This window comes from Cheilinus undulatus, linkage group 11 (genome assembly GCF_018320785.1).
Source record: "Cheilinus undulatus linkage group 11, ASM1832078v1, whole genome shotgun sequence".
Classification (NCBI taxonomy): Eukaryota; Metazoa; Chordata; class Actinopteri; order Labriformes; family Labridae; genus Cheilinus; species Cheilinus undulatus.
Window position 1 is genome coordinate 24,558,658 of NC_054875.1, and position 27,843 is coordinate 24,586,500.

At 38.5% G+C, this 27,843-nt stretch overlaps 1 protein-coding gene, 1 long non-coding RNA gene and 1 pseudogene across 5 annotated transcripts; 1 reads left to right on the top strand and 2 right to left on the bottom strand.

Moving 5' to 3' along the window:
- Nucleotides 1-244: 244 nt before the first annotated feature.
- Nucleotides 245-6,612, bottom strand: birc5b (baculoviral IAP repeat containing 5b). 3 transcript variants are annotated; one of them, XM_041798552.1, is made up of 4 exons: nucleotides 5,858-6,044; nucleotides 4,332-4,441; nucleotides 2,326-2,443; nucleotides 245-493 (listed from the first exon to the last, which is right to left on the bottom strand). In XM_041798552.1, the coding sequence occupies exons 1-4, from the start codon at nucleotides 5,981-5,983 to the stop codon at nucleotides 440-442; spliced, it is 408 nt and encodes a 135-aa protein (XP_041654486.1). In that variant the 5' UTR covers nucleotides 5,984-6,044; the 3' UTR covers nucleotides 245-439. The 3 variants fall into 3 exon arrangements, with proteins under 3 accessions (XP_041654486.1, XP_041654487.1, XP_041654485.1); XM_041798553.1 differs by lacking the exons at nucleotides 245-493; nucleotides 5,858-6,044 and adding exons at nucleotides 2,064-2,225; nucleotides 6,490-6,612; XM_041798551.1 differs by lacking the exon at nucleotides 245-493 and adding an exon at nucleotides 2,064-2,225 and having other exon boundaries at nucleotides 5,858-6,041.
- A 5,747-nt stretch (nucleotides 6,613-12,359) lies between these two features.
- LOC121517933 lies at nucleotides 12,360-16,390 on the top strand. 2 transcript variants are annotated; one of them, XR_005992602.1, is made up of 5 exons: nucleotides 12,360-12,498; nucleotides 15,271-15,373; nucleotides 15,504-15,611; nucleotides 15,701-15,752; nucleotides 16,131-16,390. It is a non-coding gene; the product is annotated as an uncharacterized LOC121517933 (long non-coding RNA). The 2 variants fall into 2 exon arrangements; XR_005992601.1 differs by having other exon boundaries at nucleotides 15,701-15,748.
- Nucleotides 16,391-16,746: 356 nt separating this feature from the next.
- LOC121517174 lies at nucleotides 16,747-26,460 on the bottom strand (annotated as a pseudogene).
- Nucleotides 26,461-27,843: the final 1,383 nt, after the last annotated feature.

The window sequence follows — 27,843 nt, forward strand, 5'->3', positions numbered from 1 at the left end:
AAACACTTGTATGAATACTGGTGTGTTTTAATGAACAGAAAAATAACCCTTGTTCTTTCTTATTCAGTTAGTTTTGTTTGATAACTTTTGGCGAACAGATGGGTCAGATTCAAAGTGTTTTAGTGAATGATGACTCAATAATTCACCACAAGTTCAAGCAACACCAAAAAAGGAAATTTAGTACCAGGTTCAGATCACTTCTCTCCTCAGGTGATTCCTTAGAATAATTCCAAAAAGCATCAAACCCCTTTAATTTAGCATTTTTATGCATCTTCGGGTTCTACTCATTACATTCATGGGTAATACTTAGTCCAAACATCAAAACATTACATTGTTAGCAAGTATGCAAATTTGGCCCTCTGATGGGATATGGGGCTCATCTCGTCTTTGTTAACCAACGGTTGAACCAGGTCATGTGGGAGGCTAAATGCTGATGTCATTAATTTGGGCTGGAGCAGTCAGCGTTTGGAGCATCAGGGTCCACTGATAGATGCTGATGAGGAGAGAGGAGAAGCATTGGAGGAGGGTAAGAGGGAGGTACCGTGTTCAGGAGCAACAGATGGGGTCTGATGGAAAGCTCAGGTTGTAAACTTTCTGTTGGTAACATCTGTCCGTTTCTCCATCTGCTACACTCTGTTTACAGTTTGTTTAGCTAAAGACATTAATTGGAAAACTACAGAGGAGGCCTTTGTCACTGTATATTAATTAGATCAGATAAAGTGTGTGTGCAGTAGAGCAATGCAGATTCCTATTAGCGCAATGAGTTTATTCTAAATTTATATCAGTGGATTTACACTCAAAGTGGGGTGGGAGAAACCATGTGAAGTCCCTAATCAGAATATGATCCAATCAAACCATCAGTTTTGCACCATTCCCACCCATAAGCCCATCCACCACATCTGTGACAATCAGTGACAGAAGCCCATCCTGCAGTTCTTTGTTCATTTTCTGGAGCACACATTAGTAAGTGGATTGACACGGATGTGGGTATAAACCCTGATTAGAGTTACATTAGCAATTACTGTAAACACTCTTTATAATCTGTGTATTTATGCAAATACCAAACCACTTAACTGAATGTCAAATCCCATTTCTCACCATTCTCATTTGTGGGAATTGTATTGGCTGCATTTTTGTGGATATTCCTTTCAACACATAATAGCTCCATATTTCTAAAGAAATGTTCAGTCATGATGGTGGAATATGGATATTTGAGGGGATACCTTGCAAAAGTATACATCTATGTGCTTAAGAAAATCCACCGAGAACATTGTAGCCTAACAGTTTCATTGGAAATGTTACATCACTTTTGCGTATTTAACTTTATTTGGCTAAAAATATTCTCTCTTCAATTTGTTCTGCAGCGAGCGGATAAAGGAGAATTAAGCAGCTGATCTGGGCTCAGTGTCCAGAGTGTTACATTAGACATTAATCCACAACAGAGGAAGGTTGGAGAAGGGCTAGCAGGTTTTAATCCTGTACCCCATGCAGCTGGACGTCCAAGAGACAGAGAGCCATAGTCTGAATTTAAAAATCTTCAGAGTTTACTTTGGCCAATAGTAGTGATAAGTTCAAGCTTGTTAATGTTAAATAAGACGGGTAAAGAACAAGTGTAACAGAGCTATTTTCTGAGTGAGTCCTGCACAACTACTTCACCACAATTTATCGATTTTCTGTAAAGTTTCTAAAATCTCAGTCCTCCTTGTAGGGGTTAAGCGAGTGTCCTGGTGAGCCCTCTCAGCACACACTGTCCCCCTATATGTAACAGATGTTACTGGGGCAACAGTTGGTATTGAATGGGAGGGGCTTCAGGCCATCTGTCCAGGGTCAAGGTTTGAAAAGAGGTGGCAGAGATGGTGGCACGTTCAGGAAAATGGTAAGTATTTGGTTTGAAAAGAGGGAATATAGCCCACATTGTGATCTTGCTCAGTGTGTGCCTTCATTAAAGATTGCTTTGTGAAGATTTGAGTGTCAGACTACAGAATGAGTGTGTGAGGAGGGAAACAGTCAGACTGAGGCAAAAGCACCATCTTGTGGTCAAAGATAATAGTGCAAGCATAATGTAGCCCTCAAAACTTTATTGATCTTTTTAAAACTGCTATTACATAAAATAATAAGACAATGTTTTTACACCATCATGTGCACTCCAACTGAGATTTAAGGCTCTTGAGTGGGTGGTCTATGGCATCCCGCAAACATGCCATCTTCTTATGAAAAACTTTTCTCTAAAAAGACACAAAAAGTAGGATCTGAACAATCTCCTGCTGAAGTATTTTAGTAAACCTTATTTTCACACAGTCCTTACAGAAATATAGGAATGCTTACCATGTAGACCTTCATCCGCTCCTTTTCCATGTGATAAAAGTCAGCCACAGTGAGCTCAGTGAAGTCTTTTCTCATGGTAAGGAAGCCACAGTTAGGGGAGCGCTTCATATGTTCAGACCTCAGCAGAGAAAAATGTGATTTAGAAAATAGAAGATCTGACATCCAGTTGAAAATAATGTAATGAACAAGACAAAGCACAACCAATGATTAATTATCTGTTAGCCCAAGGGTGATTTTTGAAAGGGCTAAGTTTTGTGGCAGGCAAATTTTCCTTGATTTCTCTGTAGTGATACAAACACTGTGTATTAAAATGTGTAAAACTGGGCTTAGAGTTTTGAACAGAGAACATTTAGTTCAAGCTACCACAATACAGGTACATCTAAAACGTAAGAATTTCATGTAGACTTTCATTTTCTTCCTGTGATTTAATTCATACAGATAAGCTTCCATAAATGCTGGATTTATCTCATACAGAACAAAAAATTTCAAGATTTTTTTTTTTGTTTAATCTTGATGATTAGAGCTTAAAGCTCATGAAAATAAATCCACTCAAAATATCAGAATATCATGGAAAAGTCCAATTTGCAAAGGATTTGTGAGCCTTTGCAAATTGGAGCCTTAATTACTTAACTTTAACACTCCAGGAAGTGGGCTACAAGTGATGTGTTCTCTACACAACACTGTCTAACCTGGGCTAGGGAGAAAAAGAACTGGGTAGTTGCTCAGTGGTCCAAAGTCCTGTTTCCAGTTGAAAGTCATTTAGAGAGGTCGTAGAGTCAGGAGGAAGATCAGAGAAGCACAGAATTCAAGGTGCTTGAAGTCCAGGTTTTCAGTTTCCACAGTCAGTGATGGTTTGGGGTGCCATTTCATCTGCTGCCATTGGCCCACTTATCAAGTCCACAGTCAACGCTGTCAGCCATCATCTACCAGGAGATTTTAAAGCACTTCATGCTTCTATCTGCTGATGAGCTTTACGGAGAAACTGACTTCCTTTTCCAGCAGAACTTGGCACCTGCCCACAGTGAGACCGAAACTACCACAAACTGGTTTGCTGACCGTAGTATGACTGTGCTTGATTGGCCAGCTAACTGGCCTGACTTGGACCCCACATAGAATCTCTGGGTTTATTATCAAGAGGAAGAAGAGAGACACCAGACTCAATACAGATGAGCTGAACACTGTCATCACAGCAACCTGGGCTTCATAACACTCTAGCAGTGCCACAGACTAATTGGCTCCATGACATGTTGTACTGATGCAGTAATCATGCAAAAGGAGCCCTGACCAGGAACTGAGTGCTTAAATGAACATCATTTCAAAGAATGTAGACATTTTTGTATGACAAATGCTTTATTTATTGGTGTTGTGATGTTCTAATATTTTTGAGATAGTGGATTTTTTATTTCAATGAGCTGTAGGCCATAATCACCAAGATAAAAAGAAAAAATCTTGCAATATTTCACTTTGTATGAGATGAAGCTAGAGTTTATGAAAGTTAAACTTTTTAAATGAAATCACAGGAAAAGGGAAACTTTTACTTTGCACTCTATTTTTTGCAATGTACCAGTATATCTTAAATCAGTTATAATGCTTCAAAAATCAGCCTGCTCGTGGTGAAATAATTTTAATTATTATTTTTTTATAATACAACAACTAGTGTGGTCTAGACCCACCCCTTTTAACTGTCTGGTAAAATTTGTTTGCACTGTCCTAATAAATACTGATTGACACAGGTAAGTTAGGCCGGCCACACACTACACGACTTTTAAATCTGAAACGATTTTAAAACTGTGTGAGACCACACATATGAGGTCAATTTCCAGAGATTTTTCATCTTTAATCCTCTGAACCACACACCTGCCGACCTGCCTATGACCTTGCGTGATCACATGACTTCAGAAAAACAAAACAAAAAACAGATGCCTGTCGATACCGTCTCGCCCCAAATCGGGCTTAAAATCCTGTAGTGTGTGGCCGGCCTTAGGGTGCCATGCTTTCTTTCTCACCAGGGATCATCATCTGGCTCCCAGCCTTCCAACTCGATCAAACAGAAGAAGCAGCAAGCAACATCAGGCTCATTCTCACTGGGACAGTGGACAAACCCAGCCTTGGCCATCTACAAAGACAAAAATATATTAAGTGCATCACATTATATTACGAAATTTTATGAGCTGATAACTAAATGACAAAGATGACAAGTGCAATACAAGTACATAAGTCCATGGCTGTGTGTGAGGATTAGTGTGCATGAGAATGAAACCAGAGGAGGATCATCTTTTGCAGCCTGGTGGGCTAAGAGCTGGTAACATGGCATCGTCAAGTGAGCCGTCAGCAGCTCATCAATCATGACATGACCAGGATTTGGAGAGCAGGGAAAGCACAGGGTCTGTGTACCAGTCATCTGATGCTATAGGAAACTAAATCTGGCACCTGCTTAGGCATACATCACAAAGCTGTCACATCCTTGGATTTAAGGCTGTGGTATAACATAGCAGTGCAAACAAGTCTATGATATACCTGGAATTATCTCCATCAGACACAGAAATATATTGATTAAATTGTGGTAAATTTTGTTTTATTTCTGGAGCTATGAACACCCCTAAAATAAGTATAAATTATTAAGTAGCACTGATGCTAGCCCTTTTCGCCATCATTTCCCTCGTTTGTCATTTTTCCCACTTCTAACCCATTTTTGCTCCTCTTCACTACTTTAACAGGCCCTTTTTGTAACCTTTTAGCCACTTTTCTCATTTTCCCTACCCATTCATGCACATTGTTGCATTGCAATAATCCATTTTGCCACTTTTATCTCATTTGTGCCTCATAAGGCCATGTTTTTGTTTGCCACTTTTTAACCCCTTTTCACAATTGTATCTGCCATTTTTGCAACAGCATTGCCAATTTGTTAGTTTTGTTTAAACTTTCTACCCAAATTTTTAACAAGTAACCTATTTAGGCCACTTTTAACCCATGTTTTGCAATCATTTCATTATTTTTTTTTCCTTACAGTTGTCTCAGTTTTGTCTACTTTATTTTCTGGTATCTTTACGTTGGTGCACATCATTGCTTAGCTATGAGTCCAACATTACTTTCCAAGTAGATCAGTCGATTTACCCATTCACATTGCTAACATCACTAAAAAGGTAATTCTGATATAAGAATAAGGTTTTGCATTTTGTAAAAGACTAATGTACCACTGCATAAATAAATAAAATTCTTTTTTTTTTGCTTTGATAGGTGTTACTAATCCAGTTACAGATCAACATTACCATGAGCCATTCTCTTGCGGACCTCCTAATGGGCCCCTTATTTAACTGGGCCACAAAAAGCTCTCTTCTTTGTCCCCCAGGCCTTATGAGTGGCCTTGCCTGCACAACATTTTGATATTAAAACAAAGAGGCTGGTTTTAACACAGAGGCACTTACCATGACTCTTAAATTGTCATGAGTGGCTTTAACTGCGACAGCAACAGATGCATTCGCCTGAAAGGCACCAGTTAACCAGACAACCATTTAGACCGTAACACTCTTACCTTTTCAGGTGTGCAGTTACATTCATCTCTAAACGGCCAGTCAGCAAAGCTCTGTTCGCGTAAGTCCTGACTATACATTTTGTCATACGAGAAAAACCTGCTCCCAAGTATTTCAATACTTGCCATGACTTCTTTAAACAACGGACTAAACCAAACTCACAGCTTGGTTGCTTTAGTGGACACCTGCACACCTCCACAGGTGTTTTTAATTTTGGCTAATTGGCCTCTAATTAGGGCCTCCGCTTGCTCTACATGTACAAAGGCTGTATTGCTCTGTATTTGTAACATTTTCAGGATAGACCAGGCATAAAAACCACTTTTGGAATCAGCAATCCTTCAATAATAACTGAAAGTCCCTCTGGGCCGCTCTGGTAGTTTTAAGCTCCAGATATGCTAAAACCGAGGCACCAATAATTTAGCTAACAGTTAAGATAACGGAAATCAATTGCGAGGCTACGATTTTAGCAACATAGCATGACAACTTGAGCTTAAAATACTTAGTAACGAATAAATATCATGACAAAGTGTTGATGTTAGGGATTCTCATCTTCACTGATGAATACTACTTTGCCATAAAATAACAACTTATTTTCGAGTATTTTTGTGGAACTTATTGCAATCAATCAGCTTACCAGCAGACAACCAGAGGCAGACCAAGTGAAGGGCCGTTCAAGTCTGATAGGATCTATGTTCAGAGCCGTAGACATAATATACGTGGACGCCTCATTGGCTGTGTTTGACCGATGCCGTGATACGTCGACGTGTCCGCCATATTGCCAGAGGCAAGGTCGCCTCACAAGCACATACAAGTATACGAGGGAACTTCAGATCTTTCTGGATAAAAAGCACTCGTGTGAGACCATGAACACGCGATAAATGCAGTTTCAAATAAATAAATGCACAAATGATAGACATTTATGGTATCATGATTTTTATTTTATTAAAATTTCGAAATTTCATAAAATGCTCTTTGTTTAGTGCTCACAAATTTGAATGAAAAAAATTAAAAATTTAAAAGGCAATAAAAAAAAAGCTTCTTAATTTTCAAAATGTTTATGCATTTTTTAACTCATAAATAGAATAATTATTCAATTATTCAATTAACATTTTTAATTTCATCTTCACTTTGCACAATGTATGATACTAAAGTGAAAAAGAAAATTTGTTTTTAATATTCTTTAAATGCTCTGTTAAATAATTCTCATGATTGTAATGGAATACCTCATTTCAATAGTATTAGGCATTATCAGAAATGCTTTATATTTTTCAAAACGTGTGTGCTCTTTTGACACATAAATTAAATTATAGAACAATCTTATCTTTTGTATTTTCAATCCATTCTTTAGTTCACACTTTCCTCTTCACAGCCCAAAAGAGAGCAGATTAATTTCCAAAGACAATCAAGTTTGAGACTGAGCAGAACAGTTACAATAAAAGGCAGTATAATGAACAAACAGCAACAGCAAAAGAAAAGAAACAAAAAGAACAACAAAACAACCACAGAAAGCCAATTAAAGGGGAAAGAAACCAGACATACATTACGAAAGAAAAAAGAAAAAAACAAAAACAATTATAAATTCAATTTCCTGGGGTCTGATCAAAGGAAAAGACTAACAAATGCTCATAAAGACATTGTGCATTTTTTGATGTGATACCTTTTAAAGTGTTAAAAAAAAATATATAGAAAGCTCTTCCAAAAAGTGGGTTAACATTCATAAACTTACATTTATGAATAAAATGTTTTTCAAGGATTAATAGGTTTAAACAGAAATTCCAACTTGGAATCCTCCAAAAGTACACCAAGTCTTACATTATTATATGTTAATGTTGACAAAGGCAAGTTATGATCAGAAAACCATTTCTGAAAATTTTTTCAAACTAAATTAGATTTATTACAAGAATAGAAAAGGTGTTCTTGAGTTTCAATTCCATTTTTGCAGAATGTACATTCATTCGAATCACTATTAAACTTCAAGTGCATAAAATCTGTGCATGGATAAATCTCATTCATTGTTTTAAAGTGCACTTCTTTGGCTTTGGGTGGAATAGAAAATTTCAGATATTTACATCTTATTTTTCTAGAGGTGGAAACAACATTTGAGTATCCTTCTAACAAAAACCTCCTTTTTAAAGGGTGAGGGGAAACAGTCTTTTGAGAGAAAAAAATTTGTTTTTGCTCCATTTTTTATCTGGAAAAAAGACAGTCTTGAATAAACAGAGGGTACAGATGAGGAACTGTTGATTCCTAAAATAAATATCCTTTAATTTACCAGAGCTCGAGGAATTGCATTGACTACATCATTATATTCTTTTTGGGTGCAGTTTAAGTTGTAGGCTATTTATTACTGAATTCTGTGAAATTAAAAATATTGCCTCTGCCATCCATTAAATGTAGAATAGACCAAATTACTTTATCAGACCACTCTTTAAAATAGAAAGATTTCTCTTTTTATTAGTATACATCTATTGTTCCAAATTGATGTGTTGTGGGGAGAGAAACTGTGTGTAAAGATTAGTTTCCAGTAATGGAGGACCTGTTGGTGGAATTTAAATAGTTTGACTGGCAGTTTACAAATTTCAAAATCACATTTTAGAAAAAAATTCTATACCCCCAAAATCCAAGAAATTTTTTAATAAACCAAAAATGTTTATACTGTTTAATAAGATTCTGCAACCACTTCAGTTTTAGGGAAACATTGGAATGGGATCAAAATCAATTGCTTTTAGACCTCCTTCTTCCAGAGATTTGATGACATGATTCTTTCTAATATAGTGGTGTCTGTTTTTCCAAATAAAGTTACAATTATTCTGATGAATTTATTTGCTTGTATTATCCGGGATATCCAAAGAGTTAGCAGTTGTGTCTGTGCTACATCGATAGGGGAAATAATCGGAGAAGGGTGGGTTTTTCTTTTGCTTTTTCCATTTCAAACTTCATTTTTAAACAGTTTTTTGGGCTCTAATGCATTTAAAAGGCAGACATATTACCTGTGCTATTCTCTCTGAGCAAAGGAGCTGGCTGTGGTATATGGATGTCCCTTCAACTCAGTATTTTTAAATGATTACTTAAACTGTGAGTTTCTTTTTTTACTGAAAATTGTAATCACCTTTTATGCAAAGTTTCCATTCATTTATTATGGTGAATTTACATTCTTTCTTGCTGTTGATGATTGTTTTCTGATAAATTAACTTTGTAACATTTAGTTCTGGGTTGGAGATGTTTACAGAAAGCCTTTGTTCCTCTCTCTTTTTTTTTTTTTTTTACCAGAAAACCAGCTGAACTATTGCCTAAATAAATACTGGACTGGCACTCCCTCTTCCTCTGTGCTTAGTTGTTCTGGCTGACAAACCACTGAGTAGAAAGTTCCTTTACAAACCGGTCCTACACCACCGGCATGCTACTGTCAAATATTCCTCAATTATAGTTTTAACTGTGAGATTTTTTGATGACACACAAACAAAAATTCAGATTCCAGGTAAGTTGACATACCACCCATTGGTGAAGTAATGAATTTAAAAAATAATACAGAAAAATTCCTTTTTGTTATAACCAAGGGTCGAAATGAAAGTCTATTTGCTCTTGGTCCACTTTGCCACTGGCATTACAGTCTATGACAGAAACTTTATTTTCAGTTTGGGTCATGATTTCCCTTTTTAGTTATCAAGGCCAGGAAGTCTGAGTTAATGGTTCTCATGTCCAACTTATCCTATGGTTTTCTATTTCAGTACAATGTCAAACCACAACAAACTTGAGGCCGCTCTTTTGTTGGGGGATGCCTTTGTTGAAGATTTACAGGCAAGCTGTCATGTCATTATATTGAAATCTGTAAGTAATATAATTTTTGTTGTTCAATTTTAATCCTTCTATTTTACCGTGTTCATAAAGAAACACAACAGGGAGTCAAATAAAAGGAAAAAACAGCCAAATGTGACCTGGGTGAAGAGGGATCTGGATGGACGGTGTGTGGTTTCCTTTAAACGAACAAAAAAAAGGATCATCCGGTCAGTCTATAATTCATAGAGTTCATGACAAACCCATTAATGTACAAAAAAGCTTCAAAAAATGCATGTAATACATTATATTTGGGTTTAGTTTTTAAAGGTGTATTTTTTCTCAAGGATTCACTGTTTAGTTTTACAAGATGTGTGGTTCCTTGTACAGCTGGAAATGAGTTTAAAACACTTGTTTATGTCATTTTTATTTCAAACAGTTGGAACTTCTCCAAGGACTCCCATCTTAGACTCACCTTGTGCCAGCCACCAAGATCCTGGTAAGCACAATAATCCCTTAAAATATATTTTCTAAAATGCAGTATGCCTAATGTCAAAAGGGGCTTAATTTTTAAAATAAAGCCTTATTACATCTTTGCTGTTGCTCTGCGAAATGATATTCTATTGAGGTTGTGTCAGTAATTAGCCAGCTAACCCTTGACAGTTTTCTTAAAATTAAGCAAAAATCAAATTAACACAATTTAGCGCCACAAGCTCAGTCTTGATAGCACGGGTAAGAAAACTTCATACAACAGCATCAGACCACAATGATTTTGTTGATTTGCTTGACGATTGAGTACCCACAGTCACTGAGTCTTAAGGGTCATGGCTTTGTTGTCACATTTCCAACTATCCTTCCATCCTCCAACACCTGCTTCATTGTAACTAAACTAGTAGTTATGATTTATTTCAAACATGTAAAAAGAGAAAACTGTTTCTATATCAAAGCAAGGAAAATGCCTAGGATTCAGGGGCCATGGTACTTTTAGCATTGCACTATTGTCATTTTTGTTTTTACCCCTTTGCTCTTTTGAGATTTTAATCTGCAGAGGCTCCAAAATGTTATTGGTGAATCAGAGGGCATTGGAGCTCAAGATTCACATCAACAGGCATCCACCGCTTGGGGTCAGAGACAGGGGGTTGTTCAATGATGTTGGCAACAAGCAAGGCCCCAGAACATCAACAACCTCCTGTCATCAGAACACATTATTCCAAGAAAATGCCAGCACTGCCATCTTGGAGAAGCAGTCATTTGTTGTGAGGAGTGCATGCCTTTTGCATGGTTTTGTTCAGAATGTGACTGCAGTTTCCATCAAGATCACATTCTACACCAGTGGTTCTCATACTGGGGTCCAGGGACCCCTGGGGGTCTGCAAGCCACAGCTTGGGGGTCCACTAAATAATTCAGAATAAATGATAAAAGTGATGTCATGTAATTAAAAATCAAATAAATACATATAGGGACCGCAGAGCCATAAAACAACCATACTAAACCAATCACTCCCATGTAATTCAGCTTTGGGCCAATAAAAACTCAGATATGAGTGTGAGATACCACGTAAATCAATCACTAATCACACATTAAAAAAAGAACAAAAAAAAGCAGCAGGGATTCTTATTTGGCTGCTCAAAGGTTTGCAAAAAGTAAGAAACCACACTCTGCTGGACAAGAGCTTGTATTGAAGTTGAAGAGTTTAAAATACAGCATCTTCGAGGATGGCACTTGTGAACAAGGTGGGTATCTTATTTTTAACTGACTGGGATTTTTTTTTCTTTAAACACATTCTGATATTGAATTTGATATTATTATTGATAACTCATTCTTAATTTTCCCCCTGACTATTCTTTGGCTTGTAGATTGTTTGCTGCCTTTGTGTCTTCTGGAGAAGATCCGTGCCTGTGAGGCTTCAGATCTTGTGGTCTCTGATGGCAGAGCCATCATTCTTATTTGTATTAATGGTAGGATTGTAGAAAAAACATCATTGTTTATGTGGCAAATTACTTCAGTTTATAGTTTTTTGTTTTTTAAATGTGTCTTTTGTTTGCTCTCACGCTGTTATGATCTTAAACTTCCATTGCTTTTCTGCAAAAATTGCCGCAAGCAATGGACCCCAGATATGAAAGAGATGGTGAAAAGTGGTTACTGGCCTGCCAGCATGCAGGCACAGACCTTGTTCCAGGAAGATCTGTTCCACTCTTTTGAAGCCATGAAAACTGCTGCTCCAGGGATGTCCAGACAAGCTTTTACAGCAACGCTGGACCAATGGACAAAACATTTCAGAAGAGTGAGTACAGTTATGAAGTTGAAAGACTGTTTCACTCAATAGTAATGCAAGTAAATAGATTGGTTAAGTAATCAGATGTGTTCATGTAAAACAACAACATAAGAATGTCAGGGTACACAGGGTCATCACAATAGGTGTCAAGTCAAACCACAGATTTTTGATCATATATCTTTAATGAAAGAAATAATTCAGATCGTAATTAATATTTTGATGTAATTTAAAAATGTTAAAAACAAAGAAATATCTTAAAAGAGAGTTCAAGAACACCCTTAAAAGTAAAATGAAGAAGTTAAGCAAAACTAATTGGCAAAAAGTTCAAGCTAAAGTTCCCTTTATTATTTTAATTTGTGTTTGAAGGACATAAAAAGACATTAAAAATAACTAGGTTAGTTGAACCGGAAAGGGAAAGTTGTTCCTGGGTGCAAGCGGTGCAAGTGCACCTGGGACTCTACAATTGGGGGACAGCTTCCGGTGGAGGAGAGAAAGCTGCAGGTGAGCAGCAGAGCAGAGGCGTGAGACCAGCAGCTGATCATTCAGCTGGACATTTGTGCAGGAATGTGTACTCAAAAACCGAAGATGCAGCCGGTAAGAGCGCTGGACTTTAAACTGTTTTGTTTGTTAATGAACTATGACGGTGCCGGCTCAGGCGTGAGCATCGTGTTGTTATGGACATTTAAGTGCTGATCGTTATGTTATGAACTTTTCGGATGGATGGCATGCTTGTTTGTGTTCTGGTCTTCTGGTTAGCAGAGATGTTGAATTAAGAGCGCGGTCGGTGAATCTTGGCACACGTGGGCACCCGGTGATGTCCGGTTTAGATTATTTGATTGATTGATTGATTGATTGATTGATTGATAGCTCGCTGTTTGGTTTGGGATTTCTCGTGCACTAGCAGTGTGTTGATTTTTGCGGGCTTGCACAGTAGGAGTGTTTTGGTTAAAAAGTTTAAATAATGTGATGGTTATTTTGACTTAAAAGGACTATATGCTAAAACACTGTGGATTAAAATGCAATAAATAGATGATTTAAAGGTTAAAAAGTTAAGTTAAAAGTTAAAATATTTTCAGTGATGTTGAAAATCAAGCGTTTAATATGGCAGTGATGCTTAATGGTTTTCTTATGCAGTGCAGAGCTATGTTTTTGATTTATGCATGGGTTGCATTAAGCACATGTTATTTCTGTTTTTGTCTATTTCAAAGGTTAACACCTATGCGAAGGCATTGTTAATGCCATCCAGAGGATGCTGATTAAATGAAAATCAATCACTCAACCTTTCAAAATAAAAAATGGAAAAGGAATTAAAGCATTGAGTGGAATCCAGTTTATGTTTCGGTAGCACACTCAGTCCTTTTCAAGTGAGGAGCTGCACAATTATTAAAGAACTTGACGGTGAAAACCGGGGACAACCGATAACCTGGAAAACCAGGAATGACAATTTATAAACTGTGAAGCAGAAAGAACAAAACCTGGAATCCTGTAAGCAAGAAAAAATTAAAGCAACTAAAGCATCATCAGAAAATTTTATTTACCCTCTCACCAATCAAGATCCTGGAAAAATTCAGCATGGCTGATCAAGCTATTGGTGGAACTGTTGAGCAACTCAAAATGGACAGAACAACAGCAAAAAGATCATTCTCACGGCTTGGAAATAGTATTACAAGAAACTTTAAAGACATGTCTGATGAGGAGCCTAAAGACAATTTCAATTAAATCATATTAGAGGCTGAAAAGGTTATGGAGGCAAATGACGATGAGGAAGCTGAACTCATTGCAGAGCTGGAAGGGGAGCTGGAAACGGATAAGGAAGCAGTGTTATCTGAACAGCAAAAAAGCTGTTTCTATTTTTCCATGTTTTAGTTAGTAGTAAGTAGGGGTGTCATACATCATACACCAGTGATCATCAACTGGCGGCCAGTAAGGGATTGTGTATGGCGGCCCGCATATCTTCCCATCAGAATATTATCAAATTCAAAACATGCACAGGATAAAGCATGTTGTGGTAATTCAGGTATCGTTTACTTTCTAAATCCCTACAGTCATTATAAATACTCCCAAAATAATTGAGATTGAAAAAAGTTAATCAGGAATGACTTTATGTTTTATCAGTTTTTCAGAAATCCACCTGCCAGCCATTATTAGCAAATATAATGCATGTTAAACTTAAATTTATTGGTCCATCTTTGATTAAAAAAAAAAAAAAATCATAGATGGACCAATGGAAACTTTCGGCTTCAGGTGTTTTAGGAGTGCAGTTTTGCTGCTTGGGTTTTTCATAGATCACTACACAGCAGCATCAAACTAAGTGATAGACAACATGACAGCCACAGAAATATTCAGCTAAAATATCTCAGTTACCCCCTTGTGGCTGGTATAGCGACTGATCCCACTGTTAGAGCCCAGAAATGGCATACATTAAAAAGGAGAAAAAAGAATGTTGTTGATGACCCCTGCCATACACAATCCCTTACTGAATGAAGACTGCCATCAACTCAAGCTCAGCCCAAACATCAAGTCCAAAACTGATCCAGTGCTTTATTTTGTGCAATAGCAAGGCATCTTTTTTGGGTCAAAACTAATTCCTGTTCAAAGAAAAGGCTGAGCTTTTAACTAAAACTAATCCCAAATAAGTGAGAGCAACTAAGAGTCCATTTCAAATAAAAGCTAAAGGAGGCTGCATTTTCTTCAAAAACCTCTTTAGTGTTTAAGTGAAAACAGATTCCAGCAAAGTAATATCAACTGAAAAAACATGTAAGTTAAAATGAGTGACTGCATAAATATTCATCCACTTCAGGTCAGTATTAAGTAGATGCACCTCTGGCTGCAATCACAGCACTGAGTGTGTGTGGTTAGGTCTCAATCAGGCTTGCACATCTGGACTCTGCAATTTTACCTCTTCTTTGCTAAACTGCTTGAGGTCTATGCTTTGACTCCACCACTCCAGAACATTCACCATGTTGTCTTTAAATCATTTCTGCGTAGCTTTCACTGTATTCTTCCTGGAAAAAAAATCTTCTTCCAAGCCATAGTTCTCTTGCAGAATGAATAAGATTGTCCTCCAGGATTTTCCGATATTTTACTGCTTTCATTTTATCCTCTACCTTTGCAATCTTTCCAGGGTCATCTGCAAAGAAGCATTCCCACAGTGCGATTCTGCCACCACCCTTCTTCACAGCGGAGATTGTGTGTTTTTGGTGATGTGCATTGTTTGGCATCTTGTCTGGTGGCCAAGAAGCATTATTTTGAGCTCATCAGACCAAAGAACTTTCTTCCTCTTGACCATGGAGTCGCTTACATCCAAGGGTATGAATATTGTTTGTAGGCACTGTATTTCACTCTGTTTCCTTTTTTTATCAATAGAAAAACATTGCCCAAAGAAAGCACTGAAGAGCAGAGACCAAATGCTCCTGCTGATGTGAAGAAAAAAGGAAAACGGTGTATAACAACTTCCCTTGCTGAGATAGTAAGTGTATTCAACATTTTCACTGTGTTTAGTGACATTCTCATTTTTATGACACAAAGATACTGTGTACTTTGTGGATCCTCCATATTTTCATGTGTTAATACGCTCACTGATGATGTGCCATCCACAGTGAAACTCCATGTCTAAGGATGAGAAGGCTAAAAATTTCCTTCAGGCTGATTTAGAGAGCAGACTTCACCATCAGCTGCACCCTGGTTGGTCCACAAGTGGTAACTATGTAAGACCCACAATTCAGAAACTCAAATATCTGAAACGGAAGCTAGGTAAAAGATGGGAAGATGTAAACACATTTCTTGTTTTTTTCAGGGCAAAAAGAGGAAGAGAACAAGGAGGAAGAAAGCTAGAGCTGTGGCTGTAGGTACAAAGACATTTCTGCCATCACAGGAAATTTCAGTGTAACTTAAAAACATTGTTTTACAAAGGCTGAAGAAGTCAAATCAAGGATTTTGTTGTCCTAAATATTGGACTCAGTGATAGACCCCATTGCTCTCTATGGTTGCATATCATCCTGCTCTATGGGCCAGGATGATATGTAGATTTTTTCTAAATTTTGTCTACATTTTATCAAGGGTTAAGACCTTTGTCTGCTATTATTCTTAATGCTTTCATAATGAAACCAGTTGATGTCCATGCCAATATATAAAGCTCTGAATTGAATTGAATTTGTTAACAGTTTTGATTGAGGTCTCAGTATTCCCTATCATAATCTGTTGTGTTCTCCACTCTTCCCATGCAGGAGGAGAACAAACGTATGGCGATAGAAATGAGGCCTTTGCAGACGGTCCCAGTACTGCACACACAAATGCATGACAGGACAGACAGTCCAGGTTCTGCTCCCAGGCATTAAGACCCCTGTTAGTGTACCTGTGTGTGGTTATTGTCATCTGCTGCAGGCATGCATTGTCACCTCAGGGCGCCTCCTGGCTTTACCTCCAGACCAACCCTTCTAAATAAGGCATTTATTGTTTTGTTATTGTTAATAAATTCACAACTTGATATTGTTCTTGTTTGCTGACCGCTGTTGCATCTAAGTTCAGTCTCAATCAGTGAGCAGCAGAGTTTAGTGTGATTTTCTAACAACAATTCTCAGTTTATTTCAACGATCAATGAACACAAAATATAACACAGTAATTCAACATGTCTGGACTGCTCACTTAGGGCTTCACTTTAAAACTTATTTCCATCCTACCATCCATCTGTCCATCCATCCATCCATCCTGTCATTTTGCTAATGCAAATTTTTGATAAGAAATATAAAAATGTTTTAGCACAGGGGGAAAAGGGTACTGATTACCTGGCCCCACAGTAGGGAGGGGCCCTTGAGAAGCCTGCAATGAAATAAATGTTTTTATTTATTTTTTCTTAGTAATAAGTACCATTATTGAATCAAAGCCACTAAATGGATCGGTCAACAGACTGACATACTTGGTCCCAAACTTCCCCTCCAACAGGAAGCCGATTTTAGACTCTGCTCTTTCCACAGGTACTCCACAGTAGCTGGGGTCCGACCCTGCACAATGGACGAGTGCACAAATCTGCAACAGAAATGGGATTAAGGTGATATGAGTTTCATAAAGCATATTTAAAATCTTAAAATGATCTTATCCATACCTGCAGGTCGTAGTGTCTACCTGTGCTGTGCCATCCAGCAAATGCACCCAATGCATAGAGTTCATTGCTGCCATCATGTGGAAACCATTTGTACTTCAGGTGGCAGTAAAAGGAGCCATTGCACACATTAGCTTCACCCTCCATCCTCCATAAGAGGACAAAGGTGAATGGGTCGTCATTTATGGTTGATGTGAAAGTGTTGGAGGATGGAGGGACTGAAGAAGCCTCAAAGCAGTTCCCTGTCTGCAGGATTCAGAGGCCGCAGCTGGATATGATGTGGATTCAGCTGTCCTCTCCTGTGCGGTTTCTTTCTGTCCCGACCACTCAGGGTCTAACACCGGCACCCTGGCCACCAGCAGCTTTCCCCCTCTGGCTCTCCGTTCCATGCCTGGTGGCAGGTAGAGAAAAAAGGTGTATAGATACCACTTCCTCCCACATCCATTTCGTCAATGCGAAGGTTGGCTGATAAGAAGGTGACAGGGAACTGGACTGAGTGGAGGAGGGGGGGGGGTGTTAGACCATTCTGTGGGAAAGATCAGCTGTCGCACACCCTGATAAATTAATGCAAGGCTGTTGTTAGGAACAGAAACAAAAGAAGACACTGAATTGGGTGCAGAATTGGGTGCTTTTTAGTTTCTCCACCAGGAGGGTTGTAGGTTTGCGGAAGAGGATGTCAAAGCACGTCATGAGGCCAAACCTCCCAGCAAAAGGTGTGTCAAATGTGATGATCTCAGGCTGTGGTGACGTGTTGAAGGAGTATTCATAGTAAAGGTTGTATTTATGATAGCGTGCCACCAGCAGGCCATCTGATCTAAGTGAAAGAAAGCTCTGTTAAGTCATGTCCAATACCTCTTTGCATATGACCTCTTCCAGTGGCGCTGCCCTGCTTGCGACTCTTGCTGCTGCTGTCCTATGAACAGCCAGACAAGCAAAGTTAAGGAGTCATTCAACAATACTGTGTTTACTATGTCTTCTAACTTTTCACCTAAATGTGCAGGTGCATGTCATGTAAAAGTTCATTTTTTCCCCATGATATAATTAAAAAAATAAAAAAAAAAACTTCTATACATTCTAGGTTGATCTCATACAAAGTAAAATATTTCAGTACTTTTTGTTAGAATTTTGATGATTACGGAGTACAGCTCCAAAAAACTCAAAATATTATACCAATATATTGTGGTAAAGTCTAGTTTGCAAAGGTTTCCTGAGCCTTCATTTTCTCACCTGGTTTCAGTACACACAACCACAATCATGGGGAAGACTGCTGACTTGACAAATGTTCAGAAGACAATCATTGGTACTCTCCACAAGGAGCGTAAGCCACAGAAGGTCTCTACTGAAAGGGCAGGCTGTTCTTAGAGGCTGTATTAAAACATGTTCATTAAAAGTTGACTGGAAGAAAAATGTGTGGTAAAAGAAAGAGCACAAGCAACAGGGATGAGCTTAGCCTTGTAAATGAAGCAGATTCAAGAACTTAGGGGAGCTGCACAAGGGATGGACTGAGGCTGGAGTCAGTGGACCAAGAGCCACTACACAGAAGGGCCAAGGAAATGGACTACAAGTGTTGTGTTATTAGTACTGGGCAGTCGTAAACCACAGACAACAATATAAACGTCTCACCTGGGCTAGGTAGAAAAGAACTGGACTCATTGGTCCAAAGTCTTGTTTTCAGGTGAAAGTAAATTTTGAATTTCATTTGAAAATCAAGGTCCCAGAGTCTGGAGGAAGATCAGCGAGGTTCAGAATCCAAGGCGCTTGAAGTCCAGTGTGTTAATTTTCCACAGTCAGTGATTGTTTGGGGTGCCATGTCATCTGCTGCTGTTGGTCCACTGGTCTTTATCAAGTCCAGAGTCAGTGCTGTCAAGCCTACCAGGAGATTTTAGAGCACTTCATGCCCCCATCTGCTGAACCCCGTAGAGAATCTCTGGGGAAATGTCAAGAGGAAGAGAAAAGACACTGGACTCAACAATCCAGATGAGCTGAAGGCTGCTATCAGAGCGATCTTGGCTTCATGACTCCTCAGCAGGACCCTGGACTGATCACATCCATGCCATACTTTTTAAAAACAAATCTCTTTTTTTCAAATATTGGTTTGATAATAATATCTCCCAAGTAAGTTAGTTATTTAACTGTAATGGTACTATCTACAAGTATCAAGAATTTCTCCAGCATTATCAAGGACACAAGCAAGAGAGGCCACCAATACACCTATGACTACTCTGAAGGAGTTATGTACAAACTTCAGCAGCTGGGATGGTAGAGACTCCATACAACAACTGTTGCCCAGGTTCTTCACCAGTCAAAGCTTTATATGAGAGTGGCAAAGAGACACTGTTGAAGAAAACTCAGATTAAATTTAGACTAGAGTTCATCAAAAGGCCTATGGGAGACTGGTTTTTGACCATCAGACACCAAACAATGCACGTCACGACAAACACCATCCCCACTGTGCATGGTGGTGGCAGCATCATGCTGTAAATGAATCCCCCTATTGGACATTTCTGGGAGTTTTAGTTCTCCCCTCTCACCTTGTGAAGCAATAATACATCCAACAGAAAGGCAATTAATCATGAAAAATCAGTCTTCTTGTCTCAGAAACAACTTGTACTAAAGCTGGGCCCACTTTGAATATTGTTGGTGTATGACAAATTTTAAAAAATATATTTTTTTGTCTTATTTAAGTTTTCTCAAAGAAATCATGCAGACATGACAGCCGGAAATTCAACTGTTTCTTTTAATGGTTTGTGTTGAAAACGTATCTGGCCTGTGTATGACTGAGAGACAGGGACAGTCCTGGTGTGCTGCATGTCCCTGTAACTCTACCCCTCAGGGCCTCTGGGTGCTGAAATGTGCTTACAACTGTAACCCGCTGTCCTTTTCCTCCTCTAACCTTATCTTACAGTGGAGCAGTGGCTGAGAAAGTAGGCAGCATACCTACTTTGAATGTCGGATTTTTATACAACACATAATGCTCTGTATAAGCTGGTTGTCCTTTGAGAATGTCTTTTGCTACATTATCAGCATTTTTATTGATTTTTCCCCAAATTTTTTACACATATGAGAGCACTCTTCTTATGAAGTAGTATAGACTTTTAGAATGATATGGACAGCTGCTGTAAACTTCATGTCACTGTAAGGGGTCTGCACTGTGGGTTACTGGAAGCTCCAGACAGTACAAAATAACACTGAAGTCAGAATTTACGCATGTATGTGTTACTTTTCCATATGTTTAAAATTGTAGCTGTTTTTCTCAACTTTTGCAGCACCAAAGGTCAAAGACTCGCAGTTTTCCCTCTGAATATTTTGCACTGGCTGTGTTTATGTTGCACTAATGCAGATCCATTTACACAGGGATGTGAGAAATGATGTTTTTACACTTCTCTTTCTTGATGAGCCTTCATCAGTGACTGTTTTACAATTATTTTACAGTGTTTGATCAGTGCGTTAAACCACAGATTAAAAGACTATCTGTGTGCACTTTATCTCACTCCCAGCCCTTACGCCTTCACTGACATTTGATTCTTCCTTCTCTCCTCTCCATGCTGCCACCTTCCACCCTCTGCTGTCTCCTTATGATACATCTGCCCTCACTTATTAAAGTTGGCCACAATTAGCTGCAGGAATCTCCTGCTCCAGCTTTGTTTTCACACATTGCTGTGAGTGGCAGAGAGGGGAGGGAGGAGAGAGGATGTAGAGAGGTGGAGGTGGATGTTTGTGGTCTCTATTCCCACATGTCCTTCCTACATAACCATTGTGGGCGTTAGGCTGAGTGTTTCCTTTTTTTTAGGCTGGAATCTTTGGAAATTGATGACAAAAGTTGAAGATATTTCTGACTGTTTTTCTTCCACCTGAGGGGCCTTGACTGGACTCACACTGGGACGGATTTCACAGAGGAAATAGCAGATTCTCAGTGTGCCTGTTTGGGTTGGAGATTAACTCAGAAAAAGCAGCAGGAAAACCAGAGGTGCAATCAATGTGGAGCACAGGTAAGAGAGCGGTCTGTTACCATCTATTGCAACTGCAGCCATCTTCTTCCACCTGAAATGTTTCTGCTGGGAGAGAAAAATGCATCTTTTCCCTCCTTTCAGGTATATACATCTGGTTATCTGATATCTGATGCTACAAAAAGCCTTGATGCTCTCTTTGTGATGCTTTTAAGAACGAGTGTTTTCTAATAATACCAACCTTGCTATTTTAATGATCAAAACAAAAACGTTTTTTTAATTTTCTGTGTTAGAGGAATCAGTCATATAACTGTGCAGGAGTTTGCCTACAATTTTTGATAACTGAAAACAAGAAATCATCCAATATTGGACGCCTAAGGCTTCTATTTTTGTTGCGGTGGTATTTCTAGTATCACATTGAAGTTGTAAATTCTGGTTTTGTGACAAACCTACTCTTAAGTTTACACTTATCTCAGTAGGCCATCAATCATCTGAGCTTTCACGCTAGGCTCACTGATATATTTGTGTCCCTTCAGAGTTGACAAATGTCCTAAAAGCCCCACCTGTCCCCTGCTGCTCTCACACCCAGACTGAACATGGCACATTTGAGCAAAGCTGATCTTATAATGAGTGTTTCTGCTTGCGTACATTCTGGATTGCATGCAAGTATGTGTATCGAGGTCTAAGGGGTAGCTGTTTCTGTGTGACTTGTCCATGTTAGTGCTTGCTTTTTTGGAAGTTTTTTTTAACAGGGCATAATTAACCTAGATCAGATGCATTTCTGACAAGTATGCGAAGGACACTACCCCTCAGTAGCAGAGATGAAGCTGATCCTTGACCTCCATGGAGATCATCTTCCACATCACTCTCATCTGAGGAATGTCTGAGCTTCAGAAATAGACCATGATCTAAGACTCTGATAATTACTTACATTACAAAGTGCCGTCTTCTGAAGAAATCAGAGCATTGCATAATAATGATTTGGAATGTGTCAGGCTGCTGTGTGGTGTCTGGTTAGACACTACAGAGACATTATCATAGGGAAGGTTTCAGTAAGTATGAGCTGCAGCAAAGTGTGGTGCGAAGGAGTGATATGAATGTGGTTCTGTCTTCTGGTGCTGGTGTAAAAATGTCACGGATGTGTGAGAGTGTTACAGTCAACATCAACATTCTCTGTCTCTGTAGGCGGGATGGCACACCCACCTGTGTACACACATCCTAGAATCCTAAAAACCCTGCAGTCTCTTATTTATTTTTCCCCTTGAGAAGCTCTATTGGCATGACAATTAGGACAGAAGAGTGTTGCTAAACATGAAATTTACCTTAACCACACATAAAGTAGAAGCCTGCGGGTGCTGATTACTTTCATTACTGATTAATCAAAAAGAATATTCTTGGATAAGTCCAAACACGTTTTTTTTTTTTTTAACGAGCCAGAAAGAGAGATGGAAAAAAGAGGTATTAGTGGCTAAGGAAATAAAGTGATGTATGTCAGATTTCTTGTTTGTTCTTCCAGCAGCCTAAAAGCAAAAGATAGTCTGCCAACTTTCATTTAAGACAAGAAAAAGAAATTTTTTTTTTTTTTTTTACTTGATAATGAACCAAATATTAAGTTTGACTTCAGAAAGGACCCAGATAGGTGCTGTACTAATACACTTTGCTCTTACACATTACTGGGATCAATACTGGATAACTAGACAGGATTTTTTTCAACAATGTTCTAATTTTCATGAAGCCCTGAGAATGAAAAACCAAACACCATGTTGCATGTAGTTATCTCGGTAGCTTTGGCACTTATTTGGGTGAGCAGGGTTATAAATTTGCTTCCTAGCGTATTCGTGAAATGGCCTTTAGTGTTGGAGTTACCTGTCTAACTCTGGAGAGAACCAGTTGATCTAAGCCCGTTGACCTAAGATGTTGCCTGTTGCCTGCATGGACTCCTTTGTCCATGTTTCTGGTGGATTATTGTTGCTTTTGATGTGAGACACTTCTGCACCATTAGTGAAGTTATCCACTTAGTGACTTTCCGTGTGCTTCAAAGGAAAAGGTGATGTGTGAATTCTTTTCAAAGAGTGTTTCCCCTTTTTTGGCATTTGTCTCTCTGCACCATCCTTACCAGAAAACACCTGACTTTGCCACAGGTGTCCAATAAAAAATGACAACAGTGCATTGCAATGAGTCAACAATTAAAATGGTAAAAAGTTTAGATTTACACCCAAACTGAAAGGAAATAACATAAATGCTAATAATTAATTATAATATATTGCATGAACATTTGCACCTCAAAGTGTTAATAGAAGGATAACACTTTTGATAGTTTAAAATGACTCACCAAGAGTAAATTTCCAATGCTACAAAGAATTGTTTAGCTAAAGTAGTACTAGATAGTATTAGGATTTAATTTTTTATTCCAAAAAGAGTCAAAAAATACAAATATACACACTGTAAAGGTATCAGTATTAACTCTAAAAGTGTCAATTTGACGGAGTTTGTTTTGTAGGTTAGTGATAGATGCATGTCTGAACCTATGCTGCTTGGTGCTATTTCACAGCCTGCGTGAAATTGGTCCATATGGTTCATTCATTGCAGTTTTTTCCCTGCTCTTTGTGTTTACATCTTATAGACCTTTTGCACACGATATCACACAGTCTGTTCCTTTTACAGTCCACTCTTTACAAGTTTCTCTGTGAGCATCGTTATGGTGGCATATCTCGGTGGACAGAATCACTGATATTTGGGTAAAGTAGGCTTATTCTTTTATGCTATTTTCTCTTACTTTAATTGTTTCCTAATACAGAGAACAGAATCATACACTATGATACATAGTAGCCTAATGTCAGCAGTTGCAAGGGTTTAGTTTTTTTCTGATACCAGTGGTAAATCAATACTTTTTTATGGTGCCGCATCTTAAATGGTGCCTGAATCAATAATTCAGTGAGGGTAAAAAGTGTGTTGAAAGTTGGCGGGAGAATAACAGCTGTCTGGGTATCATAAATCAGTAGTTCTCATATTCTCTAGCAAGGCACACTGGTTTACCTTGAGGCGAGTCTAGGTGTGCAAGTCTAGGGAAGCTGTACAACCATATCATATTACTAAAACTGTACTACAACCAAAGATACTTTAACCATTAAAACAGACTATTTTGTATAGCTGTAAACATGGTGTGCTTTGAGATTTTGGCTTGATCCTAACTGTGCCTTGGGCAAATACAACCACTGTTGTAAATGATTTGAAGAAATATCTTTAAAAGGTGCCAGTGGAAGATGAAGGAAGAAAAGGGAAACAGTGTAACTTCTTTATGTAAGCGGCTTGAGAAAAAATCATGTACTAGCATTGTGTCAGAGGCAAACAATACATTAAATGTTTCTGTTGATGTGATTATTTTCTTGGTAAAGGAGAATTAGCAGAAGCAGATCAGAGACATGACTCCAGACAGCCAAACAGACATTGAATCACACAGATTCCTTCACATATTTCTTGCCTTTTATTTGGAGTGGCTACTTTGGCTACTGTGCTCTTATATTTCAAAAAAGTGAGAAAACCCCCCCCACAGCTTCCTGGGTAAAAAATAATACACTACAAAACATTTTAATAATGTACGTGTTTGATCCAACATTGTTTTGTGGCCCATTTTTACCAAAACCTCGCTCATTCCTGGGTAGAAACTGTACTCACACTGTACTCACACTGTACAGCCTAGCTTCCTGGCAGGTACAATCAGCGAGTCCTTCTTAAAGGAGCAATGCAACAATGTACTACTACTGCTACATACCTACGACTCAACTTCAAAAATACTAAAATATCCCTTTAAGGAGAGGAGATTTAGGTCTGTTGCAAAGAAACATTAAACATTTGAATTACTTTATCTTAAGATAAAACACTGTTCAAGGGCTAAATTGTACAGGAAAATGAGTCACAACTTGATAGTGGAACTATTTTGTTGAGTCAACAAAAGAAAAAAGCTTTTTAGCACACAGTTAGTGCTTGTGGGAAGCCCTAATTGATATGTTTATATTTGTGTTGACTTTTAATTGTATTATGAGGTGTAAAATACTTATTGACTGATGTTTGCTTCATCAATACATACTTAAAGGTCACATATTATGCATAATACAGTTTTTCAGGCTTTTCTAGAAAAAAAAATATGCCACCGGCCTGTCCACAATCCCCCCAAGAATCAGAAAAATCTATTCCCTTCTCCCCTCTCTTTTTCCACCATTCAGAAAATGTGTGCTGATACAAGTTGTTCTCAGATTTTCCCCTCATGATGTCATGTGGGGAGTTAGCACCGCCTTCAGGTTCAGTTGGCCCTCCTCGCTTGGAAGAAAGTTCCTCCCTCTTCTCCTGATCCTCCTCTCAGCTGATCAGGAGCGCCACATCCATTTAGCCACATCCATATCCTTAGAGGGGCGGAGTCAGACAGCTCAGTAACATTTAAAGCCACAGGCACAGAAACAGCTTGTTCTGAGCAGGGCTGAAACAGATGCAAAAATCTAATACTGGAGTGATTTTTCAGCAACACAGGCATGTTTTGGGGACCTCTGACACCAATATAAACTTGTCTTAAAGGGGTAAAATACGTCCCCTTTAATTAATAATGTTACACATTTATTAACCTGCGATTTAAAGACTGAATATGGGGCAGGACCTAATGAAAGTAAGATATACAGTAGGGAATTCTTGTTGTGATATGAAGACAGATAGAAAGTCTACCAGGAAGTCGTGTCTTTGTTCATGACAGGCAGTTACATAAGTCTTTGAAAAATTGGGGCATGTTTTATTTTTGTATGGAAATGGGTCTTCACTCTCTGTTTCAGTCTCAGCATGGTTTTCTTCTTGAACAGCTCTTTTCTGTGTTGTCTTCTTTGAAATAGCAAATATGCATCCCTAAGTAAGTGGTCCAACATTTAATTAAGCTTATCTCTTCTTAGTGTCCCAAACAGATTGGCATATCGGTTTGTTGTTTGTAAAACACAAAGGCTTAAAACTCATGAGCAGCTTAATCCAAATGTATTTGCGTAAATCTAAACAGTTGTATCTTGATTTATTGCTGGTTTTCTTGCAGATGAAAGCATATCCAGTACTGTACATCTGGCCACATTTCCTGCACATCTCCACACCTGATCAATAGTCTAAATTTAGTGTGATGATTATCCCTCACAGCTGCAAACTGATATGCCGAACTGTCAGACTTGCAGGCTCAGGCTAGTTCAAGGGGAATACAGAGGTCTTATCATTCATACTGAGCTGGCCCACTTGTTTTGTTGTACGTGCTGTGACTCTTAATGAAGCCATTAAATAAAGTGAGTTTCATGGCAGACTCAATTTTTGAAAGAGAGAGAGATTGCTCTCCTTTCACAGTGAAGTCTTTAGTATCTCCCCTGCGTACTTAAGTAACATTAGAAGTGCAAGCATGCCGATGTCTTGCGCTTGCCTTGCCCCCCCTCACCTTTCACCTTCGAAGACAGCCTCTAAATTCACCACCATGCTGCCAGGAGACACCTCGAGCATGATATATGACCAAGGCGTGAACTCTGTATCAACAAAAATGCTTTTCAATACACCACGCAAAACTCCAGGAGAAGAGAGAAAAAAGAAAAACGTTTCTGGAGTCACACAGCGCCTGCAGGCCCATGCTCATGAAATATGACGAGAATTTATGATCAACAGAAGTTGCATTTTGACACTGTGTTTGAGCTGTTGTTGGAGAAGAGTGAGTTAGAGTCTGTCTGGACTTCAGTGAGAGTAGATTTACTGGGTTTTTCCCCTGCAGGGAAAGAATGAGGAAGACAGATCGTAGTGTTTTGTATGAGTAGAGGAGTTTGATGCTCTTTCCCTCTTGCTCAGTGTATCTCTTCCATTTGACCTACTGCACTTTGCCTAATGCTTCATTCTGCTGATAAAAACCCATACAGTAAGGACTCACTGAGATACGTTTGTGGTATAGCTAGTTTCCTACATGAGTAATGCATGTCAGATTCTAATTTGACATGCCATGAATACTGTACCAGCTGTGCCTCATGTCTGTTTAGTCCCCCTATTTAACCCTGTGTGTGTTGACAAGGCTTTGGGAACATATTACCCTCTCAGTTTACTCGGTGTCACTTTTCATCGAGAAAATTTTCCAGACTGCTGTCTAATACTGGAATGCTACAGTAGGAATACTCTGACAGAAAGGCTCAATTTACAGAGTTAAGCCTGTGTTTACAGGCTTACACCAGCAGAGGGCAGCATAGGCTAAAACCCATGCAGTCTCTGGGAACGTGTTCAGGGTACTGAGCCCTCTGTCTTCCTGTTTGTGAGATTAAAACTTTTATTAATGACCTTGTGGGATATTATTTTCAAAGGCCACTTTAGCTGACATGTAACATTTCAAATGGCAAACTGGTTATAATTCTGCACTATGTTTACTGTAATGTGCGGGAGCCCTTAACATACAGACATCCAAACTGTGGCTGTCAGCATTGATGCATTAATTGCAGTTAATTAAAGTTTTTTCTATTCGCAAGTTATCCCATGCTTTATTGTCCCTTTGAACACATTTTGGTGCAGCCACTGAAACATCTCCCTGCAGCCACAGTGATGTCAAAGAAGCCCACCACTGCTCCTTCATGCCTTATTTTACTTAAAAAAAAAATAAAACAAAAAAAAAAAAAAAAAAGAAAAAAGAAAAACAAAGAAAAAAAAAGAAAAAGAAAAAAGCACCTTGTATGATCAAACATTTAAGTTTTTACTGTTCTCCTGCTTCCTTTTTAAGTTTTTATGAACTACATTAACATTTTATAGACTACAAAACATCTCACAATACATTTTTTCTTATGAAGCAAAAAGGATTTTTGAAAATACAAAACATTTATGACGGGTACCAGCAATTTATGAAGTACAAAAATATTA